The sequence below is a fragment of the Myripristis murdjan genome, chromosome 12 (assembly GCF_902150065.1).
Source record: "Myripristis murdjan chromosome 12, fMyrMur1.1, whole genome shotgun sequence".
Lineage (NCBI taxonomy): Eukaryota > Metazoa > Chordata > Actinopteri > Holocentriformes > Holocentridae > Myripristis > Myripristis murdjan.
In genome coordinates this window covers 9674959-9696866 of record NC_043991.1, presented here as the reverse complement: position 1 = coordinate 9696866, position 21908 = coordinate 9674959, and the positions used below count along the sequence as shown (strand labels likewise).

The window sequence follows — 21908 nt, the reverse complement described above, 5'->3', positions numbered from 1 at the left end:
TCTTTAGTTTTAATTTTTTTCTGGCCCCAGTGTTGACTGTAAGGCAGCGCTGCCTCCCAAGCTGTGGTTAGGGTGAGGGTTAAGAAGTGCTGCCTTACTTCCAGCAGCACAAGCCACCACTCTCTGTTTCAGAGACGTGACTCTACTGGAATTAACCGATGTAGCTCGGTTCAGTACTTTATTGTCCCACTTGGGAAAATTCAGCTAGCAGCAGAGCACAGATAAACAATGACAGTACAACAATGAAATCTATAAAAGTTGGGTTTAGGGCAGTACACGCGTAATAGTACAACAGTGCAGTTTATAAAAAATGGATTTTGTGATATGAGATAGAGTGCTACCATGCAACATGTGATCAAAAAGTACACAGGTGCAAGGTACCAAGTTAAGCATGTGCATTGCAATAGGGACAAAGGAAAACTGCACCGGGAGCCCTGTACCTCTGACTTGAAGGAAGAAGATCAAGTGCCTCAAAAAGAGGATGCTCTGGGCTGCCTAACATCGATTTTACATTCCTTAAAACATGATATCGACCAGAATCGGGCTATACCCAAATGAATTCTGCATTGGAGACAAACTTCACTTGTCTGTTCTGCCATTGCAATTAAACTGCCGATACGATTTTAATTTTAGTGCCAAAAAAAAGTCAGAGTGAAATAGATGTGAGCTGAATAGATGTGAGCTGAATTGATCCTAATTAGGTGGTAAAGCCACCAGCAACTATAAGATTCAAATCCTCCCAAAGCCAACATTAAAAAAAAAGTTACTTTCACAAAGTTATTTTAACAATTCTTTTATTCATTTTCCTGTACAAATACAACATGTTTCATTAGCTGTGCATCAGTTCTCCCTGACAGACGCAAACTCTTGTGCAAAACACCGCGGCTTCACTTGAACACTACAGCTGTTGCCATGGCTGGAAATACTCTATAATTTGCTGTGAACCAAAGGCCCATGCCGGTTCTACCCACTCAGTTTCTATGGCTTAGGCTTACATGAGAGCTTCCTGGCGGTGATGATGGAAGGTGAAACGATATGCTTCCTCAAGGAGTCAGGGGGATAAATAGGCTCTCGGACCAAATGGTTTTCCACATGTAGAGCTGAGTGGAGCAGACCGCAGCGCAGCACATGTCACCCGGTTTGATTCTGCAAGACAAACTAAACACCTGGTAAACCTGTTATTACCTCTGCTGTGCCGGCGGGCAACCCTCCTTGAGTGGCTCACAGACCACTGTTCATGTTCCATACTTCTTCTGCACTGCGACAAATGTCACCACACAGCAAATGTCTACAAAACAATATTCATCTATATTTACACTGTGTCTATCATTGTTGTTTTGGTATTTTTAAAGAGAAGAATAGTTGATTTTTTTTTTTTTTTTACTGAGACAAACAACTGTTAAGTAATCTATATTTGTCTAAAAGTGTGTGTGAGTGTGTTTTGTGACAATGCATTTGATTGTGAGGGTTATTTCTTCATAAGACCACAGCATCACTGAGTGATCACACCAAAACACATGGTGGGAGTCTTGGCTGGCTGGTTACTTGTTGGGCACCACTTATAAATATTTAACATTGAGGTAAAATTCAGACATCTGGAGCAGTGGAGCACCAACAAGATATTTTTGCACTATTGGCACAATTTTTCTTTTTTTTTTTTTTTTGGTTAGTTAGCTGGGCACTAGTTATTAATATTTAATATGAGGCAAATATGAAAGTCAGACATCTGGAGCAGTGGAGCAGCAGCAAGGTAAATGTTTGCACTGTTTTTGGTGTGACTTAAGCATGATACGAGGTAATGCTGATAGCAGTTACACTTGTTTTGACAGGAAATGAGTGAAAGAGTCAAGAAAGTGTGTGAACAGTATTATGTAAATAGAGAAAAAAAATCTCATAAGTATAAGTTAAGCTAATAAAACACAGCCAAAACTACTAGGACTTCAAATAATAGATTTTACTGAAAAAGTAAGCAAATATTCCCTTTCATCTGTGTTGTTTCATGGTTTGTCTCAGCCGTGCAGTTTATTATCTGAATATATATAATACAAGTTTGAGATGTCTCTTGTTAATAGCAGCTTATAATTACTCACGTACAAAACAGAACACCCTCTCACCACCAGGCACACCTTGGCTTCTTATTTTAACTCCTGGGGAAAGTAACTCAGGGGCCTGTGGGCAGACTTGTAAAATACAAAATTTACAAAACTCGATTTATTTCTTTAATTTATTTCTTTAGCTTTTTTGGGTGGTAATTTTGTGCTTTTTATGTTTGTTTTATTTATTTATTATTTCTGTTTTATTTATTTATTTTATTTCTGTTTTATTTATTTATTTTAGTATTTTTTGTCTTTTTGTATTTGTATTTGATTTTATTGTTATTAAAATTTAAATATATAAATGTTGATTAAAAAAAAAACAGAAATGGAAAAAACTGAATTGGCTGAGGGAGTCAATGTTTTTCTTCTATGAAAATCAGGATTTGTCTGGTCCGAAACTCTCTTGGTGTATATCATAGCACAAATGTTGTTGATCATGAAAACCCCCGTGAGAGAACAACTTTCACAAGCTGTGTGTGTCCACAACGCAGGAGCGCTGCCAGGAATTTTGTAAGGCAAGGGCCCTTGGAATTGTCCTAACTTTTCCCCCATATACGGCGCCCCTGCCACAATGTCTCATCAGTGATGGATGATTTCAAGAAAGCATCAAACCTCTACTATAATAACCTGGGTGGTATGCTCTGGTTTAATACAAAAAAAAAAAAAAAAAAAAAAAAGGTAAGATCCTCGACTTTCTGACTCTGACTCTTTCTTCACATTTGAATTTGGTTTCCGCTGTCTGTGCAAACACTGAAACAGTGTTATAAGTACAATCGACCACAGGTAGACAGGATTATAATCTGTTAACTGATTTATTCCAGCCGGTGAGGATACTCAGTCACAGTGTATCGAATATAAAAAAAACTTTTCTAAAACAAGACTTTAACCAGAGAATAACCAGAAACTCAAAGCAGCCGGGGAAAGCTGATTATCAGCACTTTGTAAAAGAAACAAAACATTTCCAGTACTTTGTTTTTCCTGGTATAATAATGGCAAAAAAATGAAAACTTTTCAAACGAGCAGGGTCACTCTGAGTGGGAAAGCAACTTCAGGAAGACTTCCTCTGCTCTACAAAGAAGGAGTGCCCTCACTGGGCGGCTGCAGCTGCTGCCTGACGCCGGCAACCAACTTCATGCCTATAGGGCACCATTAAAAAATATGTGATCTCCACAAATGTCTCTGCTCCCCTCTGAAAAGCACCCTTTAATAATTCAAACATTTGCAGAGAAAAAGAGCCCGGGTTTTGTGAAATTAAAATTAATGTGACAAGAGAGAAAAAAAAAAATACTGGAAATACAGTGCATTTTCAGAAAAAAAAAAAAAAAAAACGACAACAACGAAAATGGTCAGTTGTTTTCTTTCCAACAAGGACAAGGGCAAAACATAAAACAGGAAATGTTGAATATTTGAGGCAATTATAAATTCTTGTTTTGATAATATTGGCCATTTAAGACTTATTTTTAATCAGCAAGGGCAAGCAATATTATGTCAGAACAATGTGCACAGAAAACAAACAAACAAATGAAACGTCTGCTTTGCACATCTTAATATATGTCAGCTTGAAGGTCCTTGATAACAGCGAAAACATTTCCTAGAATTTCCTGGAGTAGCACTGAATTTAAAAATTCAATGCTACTGTCCTTGGTCCAACAATAGTGAACTATTCAAAAGTGTAAACTACCCTTACAAAAGGCTGTCAGTGTAATGAAAGTGTATGAGCACAGTATCTTTGGACAGCCTGTCAGTCGAGAAGAGAAGAATGAAAGTGTTCGGCGCTTGTCGTGCATGTCTGACAGAAAGCTCTATTTCAATCCTTCAGGGCAAGGCTGGGCTGGTGAGTCTCCTTAAGCCTCCTTAAGGGACCGCATCCATGTTCTTTTTGCTTGGAGTTGATTTCACGCCCTTTCTTGGCTGATTGCACATTACACTCCTACCTCATCATGATATAAATAGCACCTGGAATGCTGTAGCCTCCTGCCTACTTTCAGTTCCAGCTGACTTCCTGCAGGATGTTTTTACCACATTGCCTATGCTCAATTGACCCCTGGCTCGTAGTTAGAACTGGCAGACGGGGGAAAGGCCAAAGTCAAAGCTTAATAAGACAAATGCCGTGGCGTGGATGCGCTTGGCCTACATGTCAATGGACACGTTACATCTGCTCAGACACATCGCACGTTGCACATTTCACTTGGGCGCGTGTGTATTACATTAATATGCATGGTGAGAAACAATGTAGTCACTTGCTATGTGTGTGAGAGTGTGTGGACAGGTGTTCGTTTTCATTGCTGCGTTGCCGTGCCCTTACTCCCACTCCGTGTCCCTTGCTCCCACTCGGTGTGCATGCATGTATGCGTGTATGTGTATATGTGTGTGAGACTGCATGCTTCGTAGTTTATGCTCGAATAAGGTGTTTATGCGCTATGAGCGAAGGTGGGTGGGTTGGTGCTACCGTTATCTGAGGATGAAGTATACAGTGTCTGCCAAAGCCTGCGGCGAGAGGAAAAGGGGGGCAGGTAGAAGATTACAAAATTCAATTTAGGGCAATGGAGGGGGTGGATCTTTTATATAAGGTGACACTGAGCCTCCCCCCGCCTCCCCCCCCATAGGTCTCACATTGGCACACATGCACACACACGCACACGCACATATGCACACACATGTACACAGACACGCAGACACAAAAAGGTTTAAAAAAATCTGCTGTGCAATCTTTCCTATCTGTCTTCTGTCGTGATATCCAGTAAAACAGAAGATCCCTATTTGTCTTAGCTTCAGGGGCAAGCCAGGCTCCAGATGCTGCTATTAATACACTGCTCATTGGGGTTTGTTGTGAGTATGTGTGACTATCTTTCTGCGTGTTTGTGTGAGTGTGTGCCGGGTGGGGAGAAAGCCCATGCCTAGGGTAAAAAGCCACATTTGCGACGTATCAACACATGCAACATCCACCAGAGCCTCTGCAGGGAGAAATCGTTTTGAGGATGACCCAGCAATCAAGGGAAGAGGGCTTGAAATTGGACCTCCGAGAAAGTTAAGTGGTTATTGCTTTGGATAACCGAAAATACACCTAACTACAGGGTTCGCCGACGCTGCCTCATCTGGTTTGCTGTTTTCTTCACACTCACCGTTCTCATTGTCCGCTTTTTCAAATGAGATGATGTCCTCCACATAATGAATGAAAAGCTTTTTGCTTTTTGCCAATTTTGTGCAAAAGCACTCAACCAAACAATGAAAAACATTTATCTCGCAGTAATAAGGTTCTGTTACCATTAATCTTGGCTAATTTATTGTCTACAGGGAACTGCAGTGTCCTCATTCCATTCAAGCATATGCACTGGGAATTTGAGGACTGGAAATCTTGGGACCAGCTGATCAGTAATTGAAAGCTTCCTGTCAAACCTCTTAATGATCCCATCTTTTACAACTCTATCTAAACCTGAACCCTGAAATGATGCATTAAATGATATGAGGCCAGACACTTTGATGACAGACATGAAGCTCTAATGCTCAGTGCCTTGAGGGGAGAAAAATCTTAAGTAAGAAATTACTAAAGTGGCATCTGAAATGTGAACTCTGCTATATATTAATTGAGAACACAGACATTTACACCCTTACCAGTGAATTCTTCATGCATACAAGTCTTAGAAGGCTAAGTGTAGCATTTTTTACCCAAGTTGAATTGAATTTTTTTTTTTATTATTATTATCATCACTTATAGCTGGACATAACGTCACTGGTACCTTTAGTGACAAGGCACCTACCACTGGTTTTCAGCTCCTCAAAAACATTAAAAATGCCTTTTTTGAATATGGGAAACTCACAGTGCAGTCTTGAAATTGTCCACTGATAAAAACTATTGCAAATTATGCTTTCAAAGAGGTTTTAATTGAGAATTTATGTTGCCTTGCATGCATCTACACCAATCTGCAGCTGTATTCGTTAAATTACAGGACCTACAATTTTCTGAATAGTTTGGTATGTATTGCGCTCTGGGAGAAAGTAGGGCTGTCCTCGACTGAGGATTTGTTTGGTCAACCGAAAAAATCCTTTGGTCCTCCACTTTAACTAATTAACCAGCTAAGTTTCTTCAGTCTGCACACAAATAACATGGCTTTTATACTTATAAATTACATGCAGTCCATACTCCAAAGACCAGTTTTACATGCAGGTGGTGCACCAATCCAAGGCGCGGTTATGTCATGTAGTATGAAGAGCCCGAAAATCCAACTTGCAGCCGAAATACACCAGACATGGATGTGGCGCAACATGTCTGCTGCAGCAAAACGTGTTCATTATAATCAACTGAAGCCGCTACACCGACTGACAGATTAGCTTCTGGTAACCAGTGTTATCTTACTGGAGTTTGTTTTTAACATAAGTTGACTAAAGTTAGCTTACTAACTAACATTTGGTAACCTTTGTAACCTTTTTTCATAATCTTTTTCTAACCTTAACCCTAAACCCACCCATTCCCTCACTCTAAACTCAAGTGTATTGTTCCTAACACCTAACCTTTTTTTATAAAATTAAGTAGTGCTGATGGCTACCGTTACCTATTGAGCTAATCAGCGTATGTTCACGCATGCGCAGACATTACATAACATCTGTGCATGTGCAAATTTTGCAGATCCGCTGTCTACAGAAAAAGACACTGGCATATCAACTGTATGTCAAATTGTACTTTTGCATATACACTCCACTAACTTCAAAGTGCAAAAGTCGTGTTATTTGTGTGCAGATTGATGAGACCGGGTTGGATTAAACATCCACCGCCCATGTTTGTCACCATCACCAGGTGAATGAAACAGAACACTGTCAAATGTGATTATTATTTTTTTTTTCAGAACTCCTATTTCAAACAACTGCTGTAATTTAAATAAGCATAACATAAATGCAATTTTACACATCCACACTCCTTCATATATGCGCAGATATTTGCCACTGGACACTGGGAAGTGGTGGAGTTGCAAGGTTGACTAATGGCACATTCACACTCTTGACCAACAAAAAGGGCTCAGCTGTATTAAAAAGTAATTCCGAACGTAAAAATCAACTGTGGTGGTTTAAAGCCTTGCTCTGAATAAACACAAAAATCAAATAGACACACAAGGCCACACTCGGAGTGTCACTCCCGTTTTCAAAAAGTACATTTTAAATGTTTTTTTTTTTTTTTCAGGGGCCGAAATACAAGTGCCAATTGGAAAGCGTTGAAGGCCAGCAAGAGGCTGCAGCTTAGCTTGCCATTCCTAATGCCAGTCTGGGAGATTGTGCTATGAATGGGTATAAATGATGGAAATCAGCAATTCAATATGGCCTTCGTTGAAAAATAGCAAACCTATCCTTTAATGGATCCTTAAAACTGATGAAGTAAAAGGAGAAGCAGTGGCCAATGAAAGTGTTCCGCTAAATGGTTTTTAGAAGAATGCCTGTCAAGTGGAACAAGACTTGAGGGGGAAATTAGCCAGGGGACATGCAAACTGAGGGCTGCGGCGGGCTGTGTGACATCCTTCTCTCTTCAAAGCCGTCTGAGGGGAGGAGTGGTATAGACACAGTATCTCATAGAGGCAGGGAGTGCTTGAGGAAAGACCAGAGAGAGACGGTGAATTGTCATTCTCTTTTTTCTGTTCTGCTAGAGAGATAGTTATAACCTCAGCTACCTAAAGCCGACATTGCTTTCTCTGACTCTTTTTTCCGTGACTGTCTATGCCATAAAAAAAATATTTCTCTCGTATTCTCTTCACGAGTCACTTCTTCTCCTATTGCTTGAAAGCTGTATGTATAGTATAATGTCAACTCAAGCTTACAAGCCATGTACTTGAGACTACACTGATCAAGCTAAGATGTGACCATTTATTAAAAACGATTAAAATAGGTGATATTGTTACCTCACAATGATTTTAAAATGTGTAAGTAAGGGAGACACAACAGCAGATGCATTTATTGGCTATTCTTTTTGTTTTTCTATCTCACAGATCCTATAACCTCTGCTACCTCAGGCCAAGGAATGTATAGAGATCTTATTATGTTCCTTGACCCATTGTTTGTTCAAAACAATAAGGTAAACCACTGATATTATAGAGCTAATGGATTCAATGGATTTCAGTGGATTGATTTTATCACCTGGAACCTGGAGCAATATTTTTCACAAGTCATAATCAGTTGTGCAAAAAAGGCTTTCATGCATTGAGACTCTAGTATTATTGAGCGTTGCATATCTGAAAGCCTATGAGAATTTCTTTGCAAATGTCCAGTTTGCTTTGTACTTATTGTGCAAGATAGGGAACCTAGATGAATACTTTCAAAAGATGTAATCAGTTGCGTAACAGACAAGAAATTATATCGTATTTATATATTCAAATGGTGAACAAAATTGCCTGGCTGAAGTTCGCTGGTTTGTAGAAATAATTTGTAGGGTTGTCTTGAAAAAGTCTGATTCTCCATACACCTCTGAGACCTTGGGAGGGTTTGGGAGCTGCAAATTTGCTTCATAGCCCTCCAATAATAGATGCTTTATAATACACTGTATGGACTCCATGAACTTATTTCGCATCTGTATTAGTTCAGTTTGCCGCAAACTGCATTTGTAAGTTGAATGAGGAATCTGTGTCAAGAATTCATTCGTGTACCACTTACAACGCTTTACCACTGAAACTCGGTCTTAATTATTTCATAACCGAGATATAATTTGAAAAGACATGGCTCCTCTTTTTACCACCTTTGAATGCTTTTAACATACGATGTTAACCTCCACAGTAAAAGTAACCATTTCACTGAAGTGAGGCAATTTTTCAAGGTCGTTGTCCCTGTATAAAATGACCTATTGTGACTTCTAGGATAATTACAACTTCATGAAGCTTTACAGCCACAAACTAGAGACTGAGGACATTCAGATGATGTCTGTTTTTTCAAGGTATTTTGTCAATAAGATGGAGTTGTTGAGGGAATTCCAGAACAAAAAGCTTGCCATCCCATCAGTGAAAAATGCAGTTCCTACAGAAATCTCCAATTGTCCAAAGTTTTTGACACAAAATCAAAGCAAACATTTTTCTGTGGAGTTCCTCAAGGTCTTGGTGTCTGAAATGAAGGATTCTGAAAGGACTATTTTTTATTCATTCTTGAGGGTCAAACATGGTTTGTACCATGTTTGGACCAAATCTGTGTAATCTGTGTATCTGCTATAAACCCCAAAACCGCTGCAACAACTTATGACATAACTGAGCATGGGAGCGGCTGTCATATACTCCTGTCATAATGTTCTAATGCTCACACACTCTAGATAAATAAATAAACAGGCACCTACAAAACATTTATTGTATTTATTACGGATTTAAGACTGTAATAACTGGACACAGTGTTGAGCTACATCTCAAATTAATCTTCAGGTTCCCAGCTTTCACATGATGTAGACCACTTCTACTTAATTAGAAATACATAAAGTATTTCTGATTCTGATTCTGATTTGGCATCTATTGTTGACCCTTTATTGGTCCTTGAATAACGGATCTGAAGAAAGGGGTTATAACTCTAGGTTAAGATAGGAACAATTTCCACATGATATTATGATTTTAATCCTCTCACCTCACTGCCCTCAGTGCTGACCGCGAATGTCATATCGTTATTTTCAAGTTTTGCATGTTGGTGGTCTCTGGTGACAGTGTTGATGGCTACAGTAACAGTGTTTAGCGTGGGTGGTAGCTTTTTAATTTCAACCTATACACATTATCAGACAATTCTGATTGTTTTCAATGAATTATCTGCTAATTTAGTGACCTGCTATTCCAGTGTAGGCATTTCTCAGTTCTGTCACATCAAGAAAAAGATAAGCAATACCACAGTGAATACAACCTTGTTCTGCATTCACCAGATTTCCTTAATCCAACTGTTTTGAATTCTGCACTATTTTTATAGTCTTTGGGTGCATAAAATAGTAGGATTTTATTTATTTATTTTCCAGATTACACATTTCAGTTTTGGATTTGGCACAGCATATTCTCTCCTCCTGTAATTTTTAGCTCACAAGGCAAAATCTCACTTCAGTCCTATTTTTGCTATCAGAGCATTAGCATGCACTGCATGAGTAAAAGACATCTGTTAAAACAGCTATTGGTGGGTGTAAATTCTCCTTAAACTAATGAGGTTTTCTTTTTTTTTGTATCCCATTTTATCACATCCATGTGCTTCCTCAGGCCACATACCCCCCAAACTAAATGATGGATGGGAACTGTACCGTACATCATTAGAGGGTTCAAAATGTGCCTTGTTCATAGAGAAGCCATGGGGTAAGATGTCATTTTCTATATGCTATACTGGCTATGCAAGCCTGCTCTAACCATTCAAGTTCAGGATTATTTACAGAGTTTACAGTCTTAAAGGGCTTTGCAGGCCTATAAGTTTAAACAAAATAGGATGACAACCCCTGACTTAAACCACATAGCAGGCAAGAAAAAACGCCCCTTCAAACCCATGAAATAAAAAGGGGAAAAAGGGAGGACATTTTGAGGGACCACAGAGAGAGGGGGACATGTTTCTGGCCAGACAGGTGTGCAATAGGGGTCATCCCAGTGGGCAAATTATTAAGACCAATATTGTGAAACTAGAAATGAAAACACAGTAGCAGACATATTAAAGAACAACACAAGCAACAGGGGGCCTCAACCAAAGTCGACAACACAACCACAACAGCACAGGACGACTAAGTATTTTTCACAAGCTACACATAATGAAAATGAAGGCAGAATTGTAATATTCCCCTTGCAACATACGTATATTGTCAATATTCTGTTGAATTTACTCACCATTCTTAAGCAAAACTGCATTTTACATTTAACGTTGGGGGTTTTTAGCCCCAAAATTTGAGGACATGACTGGAAGAGGCAACATATAGACGCAAGGGACTGTTTTTCGTGGTTACATTGCTAAGATTCAACATCACAACATTCCTTCCTGGCCTTGACAATACCTTACTGAATACCAGCCACAGCAGGGAAAATATGTTGTGGTGGCTGTTGTTCTTCAGCATTGCCATCCACTGGGACTGCTGGCGCTGCACAGAGCCATAATGAAAGGAACAGCCAGCTGTGCCGGCCGGCAAGATGGCGCTTTCATCAAACTAAACCAGGCTGACACCAGCTTCTCAATTATTAAATGCCTGAAATGAGCAACAGTGCTGAAAAAAAAATCCCAAACTACTGCAGACACCTTTCAGTGGTTTGAAGATGAGAGGATCGCATTTGAGATGATAAGATTTGGATTACAGTTATGGAGAGGGAGACAACGTGTCAAGGAGAATTGTTACAGAAAATATTTATGGTGTTAGTAGAGAGCGATTCAAAATGCCATGATTGTGTTATTTGTAACTCAGTGCAGTCCAGAGGAGAAGTCGGGCCAGATGCAGATCTAACAAAGCAGCCACAGTTTTGTAGCTGCCACTGCCAGAGTCCTGATAACTCATGCATGAATTCTGGCATATTCGAAATGCAGTTCCAGATTTGTACAATGTCTAAATCTAACCTTGGCCAAGTGGACACTGGCACACAGTGAAAGTCAGAAACAAAGATATATCAGAAACAAATGTAATCCATGATAAAATATGTTTCCCCTGAACATAATTAAAGATGCCGTTTAGTTGTATGGGAATTAAATTTCTAGGAGACTCTATTGTCAAAATTATGAGTATTTCCCATTAATGCGGTTTTCCATTAATTCCAGTGTGACGAGACTGTTTTTGTTAGCTTTTTTTTGTTTTATCCTCACAGCGATATTAAATCTGTTTTTACAAGCATGTACCACCATGAAAGATGATTTTAAGTCAGTTAAGCAAAATCTCTAGGCTTCATTCACTCCCATCAAATTCCAGACAGCATAAAAACAACAGTCCTCTCAGTCAGTAACGGTGAGCCATCACAGTGAACAAGAAGCTGATAAATTTCATGCATACACTCTCCCAAATGGACCCCTCAACTTGGACCCAAACATGAGCTGCAGGCGAAACTAGCACACCTTCAGGGAGAGCAAGGTTTGCCACCTGGTAGCAAGCATCAAAAAAGCATCCACTCAGCTGCAGTCCTGAGGGCAAAACACCTTGTGGATGAGTGAGTTCAGGGGAGCAAGGCTCACTCTAGCAACAGTATAAGGCAGGGCACAAGAATGAAAATAGCAGCTCAGTCGGTAGCCAGTACAAATGTGGTGTGTAGAGGAACATCATCCAACTCATCAAACCCACAAGTGGATGGGAAACAGCAGCATAAGCCCCGGCTGGGTTCCACTCATGCTTCTAAGAACACCGAGACGAAACTACAATCAATAACTGGACAATTGAAATTGCAAATGAAATGAAACAATGTCGCCTGGTTGGACAAATCCTGGTTTCTGCTGCGACGTGCTGAGGAAGGTTCAGATTTTGGCATGAGCAGCATGAATACACATTGTGCCTTTTGCTAACAGTACAGGCTCGTGATGTTGCTGTAATGGCATGGGGGTTGTTTTGTTGGCACATGTTAGGCTCTTAAGCACCAGGCGAGCATCGTTTCAGCACTGTAGCATGCCTTAACACTGTTGCTGACAATGTGTCTCTCTTTTGCAAATAGATACTTCTAGCAGAATAATATGCCATAATCTCAAGATAGGTCCAGAAACATGGAAATGACTTTAACTCAACCTAACAGAACATATTTAGATGCAGCAAGTCCTTCAATCCATGCACCCATACAGGTTTGCTTATTCCAATGCTCTAATACGACCAACAGGGGTGTTTCCTGAATTAGTCGCACATGTGATCTACAAGAGGGTCTAACATTTGCCGTGATGGTTAAGTTTATGAAAAGGTCAGGCTCAAGGTTATGAAATGTTAAAGCTAATGTAAATGCTAATGTTCACAGTAATATTAATGAACATTAGCTATCTAGCATTAGTTAATTAGAAATGAACACTGCTACCGCTTGGATTTGAACCAGGGTCAGCTGAGTGAACGACGTGTTGATCGTTGACCTACGAACCTTTCAACCCACCAACGCAGACATTGTTACTCCCTACTCTGCTCTACCCTAGTCTGCTAGAGGTCGCTTAACTTTAATAAGGTAATTAAAGTATAACCACACAACTATAATAAGCTGCTGTACAAACAACCTATGGGGTCACTTACCGGAGGACAGCCTGTTCTGATGAGGTGGAATGAGATGTTTCACATATTAATATGCTTCTGAAAAACCCACAGGAAGTTCATGACACCACTGAGTCAGCTTGAACCAAGATCCTTTTGTAACTTTTCCAGCATCTTGCTGAATCAGTGTATCAAAAGCAATCATGTCGAGCAAACATGTACTTGCTATAGTTGTGCATTGTGTATACTGACTATACTATGTATGTGAAATAGCAGCATTACAAGGGAAAGATATTGAGCAAGCGATTACTTAAAATGGCGAGTTGGTGCTGGTAGATGATGGGTCATCGTTTTTTGAAGCAAAATTTACAGTCAACTGATAAATCTCAATCAGGACTGGCCAACTTCACGAAAGGCCTTCGGTTGACAAATCACAGAGCATATTCTGTCTGCTCATCTCTCTATGCTTTGAGTGGCAGGAAAAAAAAAAAAAAAAAAACAGTACAGAGGAATGACTGACCTACTTTCTCGACCGTCCCCCATCCTAATTCTCTCCCTAAACACTGCCCCTGAGTTTTGAGTGACACTCAGTTCAAAGTGTTAGTGATGTATGAGGAAGGCCACTCACAGGGCGAGGAACCGAGGCTGGAAGGGGTATGAGTAGTGGCACCAGCTCTGGGATGCACTTCCCTTTGTCATCGCTTCCTGTTGACATAGCACATCACCAGCCAGCTGTTGCCAGAGTTGCCGCATATGTTATTTTTATTTGAGCGATGCAATACTGCCCATAAACCATTTACATAATAGTCCTGTGGTGCATACAGAGATTGAGGAGCATGCATGAATAATGAGTAATTAATAAACATATATAATATATTCTATATATTTAATTATAATCTTTTTTTCTTTTTTTCAATTCATTATGTTTTGTAATTAAATCTTAACCTACAGTACTTTGAACTGTAGCCAGTTAATTTGGAGATAATATGATTACATTTATAGGGAATTGGCTCCACCTCTGCCATGCTCCCCACTGTAGTTCATTTTGGTATTGTAAAGCCTGCTGGGGCATCTCCTGCTTTTAAGCAGGCACATTAATTTCCTCAATTTGGAGGAGGGGGTGGGGGGCAGAGGACTAACTTGCCTGCAGTTCATCTGCCTCACTTGGTAACGGCACAACCTATAATATGGCAATGGCTTGCACAAACACGCAAATGTGAGGGTTGGTGTTTAGGCAGAGTGTTTCGGGGCCAAACTGGGATGAGAGTATCTTATGTTTTTGGAAGCCCTTGTATAAATCCAGTTAATTAACTTCAGCAGCTCAGGCTATGTGGAGCGGTTGTTTTCTATGGCTCAACTGCTGTCCCTTCATGAGGAGAGAAGCCAAAGACCAAGCCAAAAACTATTGCCTGTGTATTGTATCCCTGTGCATTATTTGCTAAAACATACAATACATTGAATACAAATTATCTCATATTTCATTGGTTTCCATGATTTTAATAAATACATCCAGCAGCAAGCCTACACATGGTTCCAAACCTGATCTTACAGCAATCAATGTGTGAGATGCACTGGCAGCTTAGTTGTCATATTTGCCTCTGATAAGTGATTATGGGAAAGTTGTACAGAAACTTTTTGGATGTCCTTGTTTTACTTCAGCTTGTTTTTTTTGTTTTTTTGGCTGGCTAATCCACAGAAACAAAACAGTGAGATGATCTCAGATAAAGCCAAGCTGTCAGTCATCACCACCTGTTGCTTATCTCTGCAAAGAGAAGTCTGTCACTAACCAGTGTCACTGTCTCGCCCTCTCTCTCTCCCTCCAGTTCAAATCTGCTTTGCTCACATTGCCAAAATAATGGTGTGCTGATTCAAGTAATATTACAGCAATCATCAATGTCATTGATAATACTGGAATGGATAAATATTTAAATACAAGTCAATTTAAATCAGTTCAATCCAGATTTAGCTACTCATTCAGTTGATAAAACATAGGCAAGCAAGATGAACAATCTAGAAAGCTGCAGGCTCTTCTTCTCTTTCACATTTTAGTAATGGTCCCTTGACTTCACTGACATAAATAAAAATGATTTCATAGCCAATTCAAATGTTTTAACCATGAACCCTCTTTTCATTTCTTCTTCATCACTTCTGACTCGACTAATCCGTCTAATGTAGTGTGTGTATATTCAGCAGCCAAACTATTATGAGAGCTATGATAAAAGCTACATAAATGCTAGCTGCAGCCCTGCTGGTTGCCCATTCTGCCAGTCGCACATTGGTATCCTGCTTTCCGGGGTCATGCTGGTGGCCGCCTTATGCACAGGTGATTATTGAAACCAACGGGGCAGCCGTGTAATTAGCACATAATGCTGGTGTATCATGGAGGGCAAGAAACAAATATGATATCACAATATTCCTCCTCACTTGTGTCTGCTGTTGTTTTCTAGAGTGCTTTGCGCATTACTCATAAACATACTGCACCACAATCACACTGATTCCACCATTGCTACAAATGTTAGGGCTTATTAATAATTAATAAGGAAGCTTTTCTGTGACTGTTACATTTCCTTTTTAACAACAGGCCTGATGAATTAATGATTAAAAAAATGGCCACCAATGAACGCAGAAGCAGCATGAGGACAATTTTTTACAGTTTTACAGTGCAGTGCAGTGCAATATGTAAGAGCTGGGGCTGCTGCTCCATTTCTAATTATGAATGCTATAGAGGGGACTAACTACAAAATAATCTGCCAAATGATCATTTTGCAGCAGTGACTCATTCTGAAGAGACAACATATTCCATATATGAACCTATATCCATCCTGGTACTTTCAGGTTACCTGTTATGATGATGACTTGATGAGTCTTTCCGCTTTTGATCTGCTTTGTTTGGATTTGATTCATCAAACTAATTTGAATGCATTTGATTAAAGCTTGATTAGAAATTAGTGCTAATAATTGTCCATGCGGCACCCACTGCACCCCAATCTGGCCTGGAAGGGGTTTTCCTCCCCCTGATTTCTCACTTTTTTCCCTTTTTAATTTTGCTCAGCTCAATCTCCTTTATGAAAACTAGTCATACTTATGATTTTGGGGAACTGCACTATGTCAAAAATAAAAGCATTGGTTAAAATTTGAGCGAACTGGTTAGATGACAAATGACAAAAAATTAAAAATTAAACCACACACATTTCTTGTTCCACTGCAATTTTTTCTCAGTGCTTTTGGGAATGTCATTACTTCTGTCAACAAACAGAATATTTCAATTAACTACCTAGCTTATTATAAAGACCAAACATTTGCACATTCATAGTTTGGGCTTCCTCTGATCTCTACTTCCCTCCAGTTAAGCTTTCAAAACACGTTACCACAACACAGTTTACAACACACACATACACACACACACACACACACACACACACACACACACACACACATACACACGCACACACACACACCTTTCAAAACAAATAGTTTTCTGTGATATCACGTAGCTGTGCATCCATTGATTTAAAAGGGTGTATTTGTGCAAAAAGCATGCTTCTTGAGATCAAACGAAGACAACCTGCAATTCTGAGTTCTCAGGCAGGTGATTGTAATTACCCTGGAATATAAATATGCCCTTATCACAGAAGAGGGATCCACATTTAAGCCATATCATAAGCTTTGGGATTACCCATATTGCCTTGCCTCTGTACAGATTACCATAAATCTCCCCAAACAACTGAGCAACTGTTACAAAAAGCCTCAAATTAACACTGAAAGGCAGAAGGCCAGTCACAGTGTACATGCATACACAAGGATCACGTAGATAGTAAAGCTAACTAACCATAGCACACTATAATGAGTGTTAGGGCTTGCAGATGATGAGAATGTTAATAAATGCCACATTTTTTAGTGGTTTAAAGGCCTCACGAGCAATTCCTCTCACTCTGTTATGCGCCATCCAATTCTGGCTGATCAATACTGTTGTACTTCATCAACTCATGCTGTGATTTTTGCACAGAATGACATTGTGGTGTCCTACAGCAGCCTGAAGGGAGTTCTTCCTGAGTTGGCAGAATAGATGCTTTTGAATTAGTGACAAAATAACTTTTTCCACTGAAAATGAAAAGCTCCGTAAGATACATCACTTATGTGACTTATACCTACATGCAGATGCACAAAGTGCGCACGCATGCACACACGCACGCACGCACACACACACACACACACACACACACACACACACACACACATACACACGTCACCGGCAGCCAATAACCTCAAAGCATTTGTGAATTGTGTGATGTTGCTGTGATGACAGGATGCTTGTGGTAAGCATGTGCACTGTGCAATTCCTCAGGCACAAATAGGCTTACCATCAAGAGCATATATAAAAATCTTGCTTTGAAAAAAAGGGAATTTACTATAATAATTATGCAAATAAATAGATACATGGTATGACACAAAACTAAGAGAGGAAAATAATTACTCTTGGAAACTGAATGAGAAAATCTAACCAAAATCAATTAACTGCAGAACACAGGAAATTCAGTGATGTGTCAGTGTCCTAATGTAGTCCTCTGAACCAAAGCTATGGACCGCTGCCCCTGGTTTTGACAGTAATTTCTACTGTACAGTAGCACTGAAGTTTAATTTAAGAGTAAGTAAATGAATAATTGGAAACTTCCACAAACTAATTTTAAGTCAAAATACGTCATGAACCAAGAGACAAGGGAGCTTAACTGTGATTCAAAAGGCTTTTCTACAGTGCATGGTTGATAAAGGATTTACCTCTCTCTTGAGCCTTTGTGTTTTGATCTGAGTTTTTATTTTTAGCCTGATGCGATGGGTCATACCTCACACTCCCTGGAGCCAGAGATTGTGCAAGTGCAGGAACCAGTGCCATTGCCTAGCACCTCCAATGCATCTGGTGTGGCTGCAGGGTTGTAGCTCATGTAATACTCTTGTAGCTGGGAGCTCAGGTTCTGCTCTGGCTCTGGACTCTTTTTGCGACGCTTGCGCCCCACCATGGATCGCTGGTGCAGCAACCTGGCTGCATCTGGGTAGCGCCGCCACAACACATAGATAATGGTCAGGATAAGAGACATGGTGAAGAAGAGTGCAACGCTGCCCACCACCACTTTGTGCAGAGACATGTGCTCCAGCTCTGGAGGTGGCGTGATAAACCAACTGTTAAGACTGGGCCGAGTGTGGGGAGCAGAGTCTCTAGGGTTCTTACTAACACGGCCTGGGAATGTAGGATGAGGAATGGGTTTTGGTCTGGATGGTGGGACACGACCAAGGGTGGTGGTTGGTAGCAGGGGTGGAGAGTCGCTAGTAGTAGCAAACGTTAGGTCAGGGGTAGCTTCAGAATAGAGCTCTGGCATCGGTGAGGCTGTTTCAGTCTGAAAGTAATCAGTCTCCTCACAAATACCATGATTCCTTGTAGCTTCCATAATTTTCTCTCCCTGAAGACGCTTTGGGCTGCTGCAGATCATAGTGGTGTCTTTGCTGCCCCGAAAATTCCTCAACCAGGCCACAAGTGGGCATATTCCAGTTCCACAGTCCCACATGTTCCCAGCCAGGCTGATGGAGGTCAGTGAAATCCAGGCTGACACAGCCTCCTGAGACACATTGGACAGCTTGTTGGATTCAAGGTTGAGGATCTGAAGGTTGGGCAGGCAGTGAAACACAGCTGGGTCCAGGGTCTGGATTTCATTTCCAGACAGATCCAACTTTTGCAAAGTGTACCAAGTCCACGGGAGGCCCTGGTTGACAACCCGGATGCGGTTCCACTGCAAATAGAGAGACCTCAGGTTAGCTAAACGTGGAAACAGAAAAAAGTTGATCCTTGAGAACTGGTTGTGCTCCAGATGTAGCTCCATCAGCCTCTGTAGTCCTAAGAAGGTGGTACGGGTTAGAGCCTTGATTCGATTATAGCCCAGATCCAGAAACTCCAAACTTCGGCACTCAAGGAATGCTCGAATTGGGATGTTGGTGAGGCCATTGGAGCGTAGGTGTAGGTTTTGCAGCTTTCGTAGGCCATGAAACTGACCTGGCTGCAGCACCTCCAATTTGTTGTATGACAAGTCCAGACTGCGAAGGTTGGGAATACCATGGAATGTTGCATTGTGCAGAGATGTGATCTTGTTGGAACTGAGGATTAGCTCTTTCAGCCTGCGAACCCCCTGGAACGCCCGGCTGTCCAGAGAAGAGATCTGATTGTGATCCAGGTAAATCCAGAGGAGCTGGTTGAGATGAGCAAACTGATAAGGAAGTAGGGTGTGCAGATCGTTGTAGCGCAGTGAGAGACCTTGGCAGCCCACTGAGATGTTCTCTGGGACATCTAAAAAGCCAGCTGACTCACAGTGGACAATCTTCCCCTCACAGCGGCAGTTATTGGGACATGTGCGCTCACCAAAACTGAACAACAGGGGAGCCTGCAAGAGGATGAGCAGAGGGAAGAGGAGGTGTGCCAGCCGTCCATCACACATCAATGGACCTATAGAAAGAGAAGGGAATACAGACAGACACAGATAGGGAGAGAAAAGAGAGAAATTAAATTACTACTATGAACACCAATTCAGAAAACTGCGATTACATGTTTTAGTACTTATTTGCCTTATTTGTGAAAGTTAACAATGGACAAGAAGGAAATCTAGTCTCCTCTTTCAAGCAAAAATGGTTCACAGCTAGTGGAGCAGATTTGCTTGGCGAGAAATAATTTGGTGTTTGTAGCCAAATGGTTATAAGAAGCACTGAGGAGCTTAAACCAGATGAATGGCAAACTAACTGAAGATGTCTGAAAAAAGGTATGTTAACAAAGGATAGTACAAAGGGATATTACAAAGAGGATATGATGAGAGCTTGCTGAATCTGAAAACGAGGTTGAACAGACAGATAAGACACTGTCGTGTTAAAAGAACACATGTATGCTCCATCTTGACACAACTGATCACACTTCCACTTAGTCTCTCCTCCCCTCTATACCCACTACAGAATTCACCACCTCAATCATCTTCACAGCAGTGATAACATCTGTCCATCCACACCTCTTCTTACTGCTGATATCTTTGGGGAACTTAGCTTCATAACTTCCCCATGACTCCCATTTCATATACGAGCTCTTCCAATCCCCTTATCATCAGGGGGCTTGAATGATGTGCACAGACTGGGCAATATTTTTGGGGAGATTTCCAATAGCAAAGTCAATATGGTGCCACACAACTCTGAGGTTTGTTGAAAATTATATTTGAATTGGTGCAGTGAGACAAATTATAAAAGCCCCAGAGTGATATTGTGGCCCCTGTAATGGTGGCTATCATTTTTAAAATATTCTGAAACAAGACTTGCAATCTGTACTTTGCTTCCACACCTGGAAATTCCTTTTTAATGCAATTGTGGGTAACAAGGCTGATTAAAGCAAAAGATTGTTCACTTACCCCTAATCAGATGTGGCTATCTACAAGAATATTCATATTCATCACATAATCATCATCAAGCATCTCAATAAAGAAGGTACTTAACTCTTTTATTTGAGAGACCTTAACTGTAAAGCAACCAAGCCACAGTCGAGGATCGTCATTGTCTTCTTGTGGAGAGCACATGGCCCTCACTTTCAACTCTGAAAATAACTGACCCTTATATTCAAGATTTGCCACCACTTGCAAGACCTGAGCTCTCTGTTGTCCACAGAAAGTCAAAAGCATTTTTCACTTTTTCAAAGAGAGATCATGCCCCCTTTTCCACTTCCAAATAAGAATCATGTTGATTTCTCTCCTGCAGAGATGCTAAGGTTCTTCTCCTCCTTTTCCTGAGAGAAGCCAGATCCCCCATGTTCCACTATTTTGGAGTTTGCACATTCTTCCAACCAGTTTACAATGTCAGGTACCTCCTTCACCCTACTCCCAGAAATCTCAGGTCCCTCCCTTGAACTACATCCAGAATTTCCAGATTCCACCACTAAATATCCAGAAAAATAAAGTCCCTGTCTCACAGCAGTTTCCAGTTTTCTGCTCACTCTAGTCCAGGTTGCCAGGTCCCTGTAGTTAGCTTGCAGGACAATCAGAGATTCTTTCCTTTGCTATTCAAATCTTCCACATTGACAGGTTCCTTGTATGACTCCTATCCTGAGTCATCCAGAATGCCATAATCAGTCATCTCTTAATCCCTAATCCCACTTTACCCCATTTGCTCCCTGTCCGGCAGTTCACTTTGCTGCATCCATGGCATGGAATCAATAATATTTAATCAAATCCAGTGTTTCCCAATCCACCAGTCCCTGCAGACTTTAACTCCTCAGTGTGAGAATTATTTCCTTGATCCAGCCTCTGAATCACTGTCAGCTGCTGCCACATTTTCATTTCAATCTAGACAATTTATGGGTCTCGCTCTTTCATCATTTTAGCCGTCAGGTCATACACTGTCTGTCCCACAGTTCTGAGAGGATTATTGTTGTAGACAGGAGATACAATTGGGTGATGTGATAACAAAAGAGTAAAGCAATTGAGTAAATTGTAGACTAAGAACATACACAACGTTCTGGTTATTAAGGAAACCTAAAACCAGTGGATTTTATTCCTTATTTATTTGCTTATTTTTTTAAAGGTGCTTATTCATGAGGAAATTTTTAGGTGTTTTCCTGACTGGTGTTGGGAGAAAACTGTTTAAATATTTATCTACCAATTTCCCCTGTAGGTACTAGCTGGTGGATAAATGGTGGTGATGGGTTT

At 40.5% G+C, this 21908-nt stretch overlaps 1 protein-coding gene across 1 annotated transcript in view; it reads right to left on the bottom strand.

Annotated features, from left to right (window-relative positions):
- Window positions 1-20293, bottom strand: part of lrrtm4l1 (leucine rich repeat transmembrane neuronal 4 like 1) — a 43416-nt gene extending 23123 nt beyond the window's left edge. The window contains exons 1-2 of the mRNA XM_030065822.1: window positions 20167-20293; window positions 18033-19678 (exon numbers count right to left, since the gene is read on the bottom strand). Coding sequence (XP_029921682.1) covers window positions 18033-19678; window positions 20167-20293 — 1773 coding nt within the window. The remainder of the gene's footprint in view (window positions 1-18032; window positions 19679-20166) is intronic.
- Between the last annotated feature and the right edge of the window lie 1615 nt (window positions 20294-21908).